The sequence below is a fragment of the Anarrhichthys ocellatus genome, unplaced genomic scaffold, assembly GCF_004355925.1.
Source record: "Anarrhichthys ocellatus isolate YVR2014 unplaced genomic scaffold, GSC_Weel_1.0 scaffold42, whole genome shotgun sequence".
Classification (NCBI taxonomy): Eukaryota; Metazoa; Chordata; class Actinopteri; order Perciformes; family Anarhichadidae; genus Anarrhichthys; species Anarrhichthys ocellatus.
In genome coordinates, this window is record NW_022280072.1 from 2,861,337 (window position 1) to 2,863,624 (window position 2,288).

The 2,288-nt window shown below is 43.8% G+C and overlaps 1 protein-coding gene across 1 annotated transcript in view; it reads right to left on the reverse strand.

Annotated features, from left to right (window-relative positions):
• Positions 1-21: 21 nt before the first annotated feature.
• pdgfra (platelet-derived growth factor receptor, alpha polypeptide) overlaps positions 22-2,288 on the reverse strand; it is a 2,903-nt gene continuing 636 nt past the window's right edge. Inside the window, exons 2-3 of the mRNA XM_031868497.1 lie at positions 623-698; positions 22-489 (exon numbers count right to left, since the gene is read on the reverse strand). Of these exons, the coding sequence (XP_031724357.1) occupies positions 188-489; positions 623-686 (366 nt within the window). The 5' untranslated portion in view covers positions 687-698 and the 3' untranslated portion in view covers positions 22-187. The remainder of the gene's footprint in view (positions 490-622; positions 699-2,288) is intronic.

Sequence of the window (2,288 nt, forward strand, 5' to 3'; positions counted from 1 at the left end):
TATATGTTAACCGTGGTGTAGTTTGTTTTTGGAAAACCATAAAAAGTGGTGCTCTTTACAGAATAAAACGTGTAAATATCCTAAACCTGTGTTTAATTAAAAACGGAGTTTATTTACTCCAATAATCCAAAACTTTCAGGGGAACCAGTGTGATGCTAACTTCCGGGTGAGCCTATCGGCGCCATCTTTAAAAAAAAAACGGTTGTTCACCTGGGACGAAGACGTATATTCCCGCCTCATTGTCTTCTTCCGGTTCGCCCTCCAATGACTCATAGGTACACATGTAGTAGTTGGTGTTTTCTACGGTGGCGTTGAAAATGAAAAGCGTCGCCGTGTAGTATCCCGGGATCACGAAGGTGTTTGTCGGCAGCGGCTCGGCCCAAACGACGTTTCTTTTACCGGTGCAGCTGATGTTGAACACGGAGCTGGGCCGGAGGATGAACTCTTCTTCGTTGGACACGATGGTAGGCGGCGACAGACCGGAAGTAACTGAAAGATAGTTTTGTAAACATTAGAGCAACTGTCAAAAAATATATATATATTATGTATATTAGCCTATATATATATATATATCTTTTTTTTTATTATTATTATAATAATTATTAGAATTGTTTTAACTTACCTGAAACCAGCACCACCAGGAAACCCCCAAAGACGACCCACGTCTTTAGGCCATCCATGCTCATGGATGTTGTATCCTTAAAGACAGAAAGACGACTTATTTAGTCAACAAACAATGTACCACTGTCTCCACGTTCTAAAAAAGTATATAACATTACGATTTAATCAATAAATCAATGTCTTATTGATTTCTTGCTTTGTTATTTAACCCTTAAAGATTTATAGAGTGATGACAGGACGCGCTGCTAGTGAACATACAAATGGTCGCTAGAGGGCGACACAGTCCACATTTTAACAGCATCAAACCTCTTTGAATCTAATCATCTCCAGTTTGAACAGTCGAGTTGTTCTTTTCGCCTGATTTGAAGAAAATATCCGCTTTTCAAAGCTTTGATTTACAACTATATTGCAAAGTCTATAACATGCACATGCAAACTGTCTTTTTTCTTGTTTGGCTCAAACATACTTTTTAATAAAATGTCTAAAGGACTCTTAATTAAGACTTTCTCGTCTCACAGAGGCTGCCAGGTTCGGTTTGGTCACGCAGCTCACCAGCAGACATCCCCCCCCCCCTGTGTGCCTGTCTGTCTGATCCTGGATCAGGGCGTTCAGTCAGGGGCCACACAGTTTGAGAGGCGCTCACTAAAAGAAAACGGGTCAAAACTGTTTTAAATATCTTAACAAAAAAACACGATTCAAGCCATCTCTGCTTCAGGAGTTACTTATTTTATATTTGTTCCTCTTTTTCTCTCTGCGGATATTCAGTTTTTTTTCCCGAAACACTAAATCTTTTGGCCCCTGACCTGCAAATCTGTCGCTGTGGCTCATCCGAAACTTCCTAAATCATGCAACCTGGGTTTCTGTGACTCTATGATCAGCGGACCCGAACCGTAACCACAAAAAGCCTCGTCTCCAACAATTTATTTTTCTTTTGTGGAGGATCCTTCAGCCGCCGCGCGTAAATCTAACCGAGCCTGCTGCCTGTATGTCCGGCTCTTCTTTTACGCCTCCTGCTCCCAAACAAGCGACTCCACAGAATGTGGCAGACTGTAAATGAAGCGCCCTGCATGCCTTTGACTAACAGCTGATAAGGCTCGTCTCAACTTTCTGCCCCCCTGCAGAGGGGGAGATATGGTTCACTTCAGTCCCGCCTCAAGAAAAGTTTGATTTCCACGGAAACTTTTATAAGAGACTTAACCCTAACGACAAAATGTGCAATAAAAATAAAAGTTTGGAATTTCTCTTTTCTTTCCTATATATTGGGGCACTTTTGAGCACAATCAGTGTTCCTCGGGTGGCACAGCGGGGTAGGTGGTTAATGAGGAATGCGTCCGTGGCTCCAAAACGCTCTTCTCCTCCTCCTCTTCCTCCTCTTCCTCTTGGATCCTCTCAGCTGCAGCTCTGGAGCCCACAGTCGGACTCATTTGCAGTGCCGAGTATTTATTTTATTTTAATTCCTCACATTCCACGAGAAAAAGAAGAAAACAACCCAATGATGCGATGCACAACTCTCACTGTGTTCCTCATTACATGCCGGGCGGCGTCCCACAAACGGTCACGTCTTCGAGGGGAGACCTCCAGCTGTGCGAGGGCCCGAAACCGAGCGCGTTTCATCCGTCAGCGGCATCTCACTGCTCGGCGTCCAGGGGCGCGACCATATGGTAACC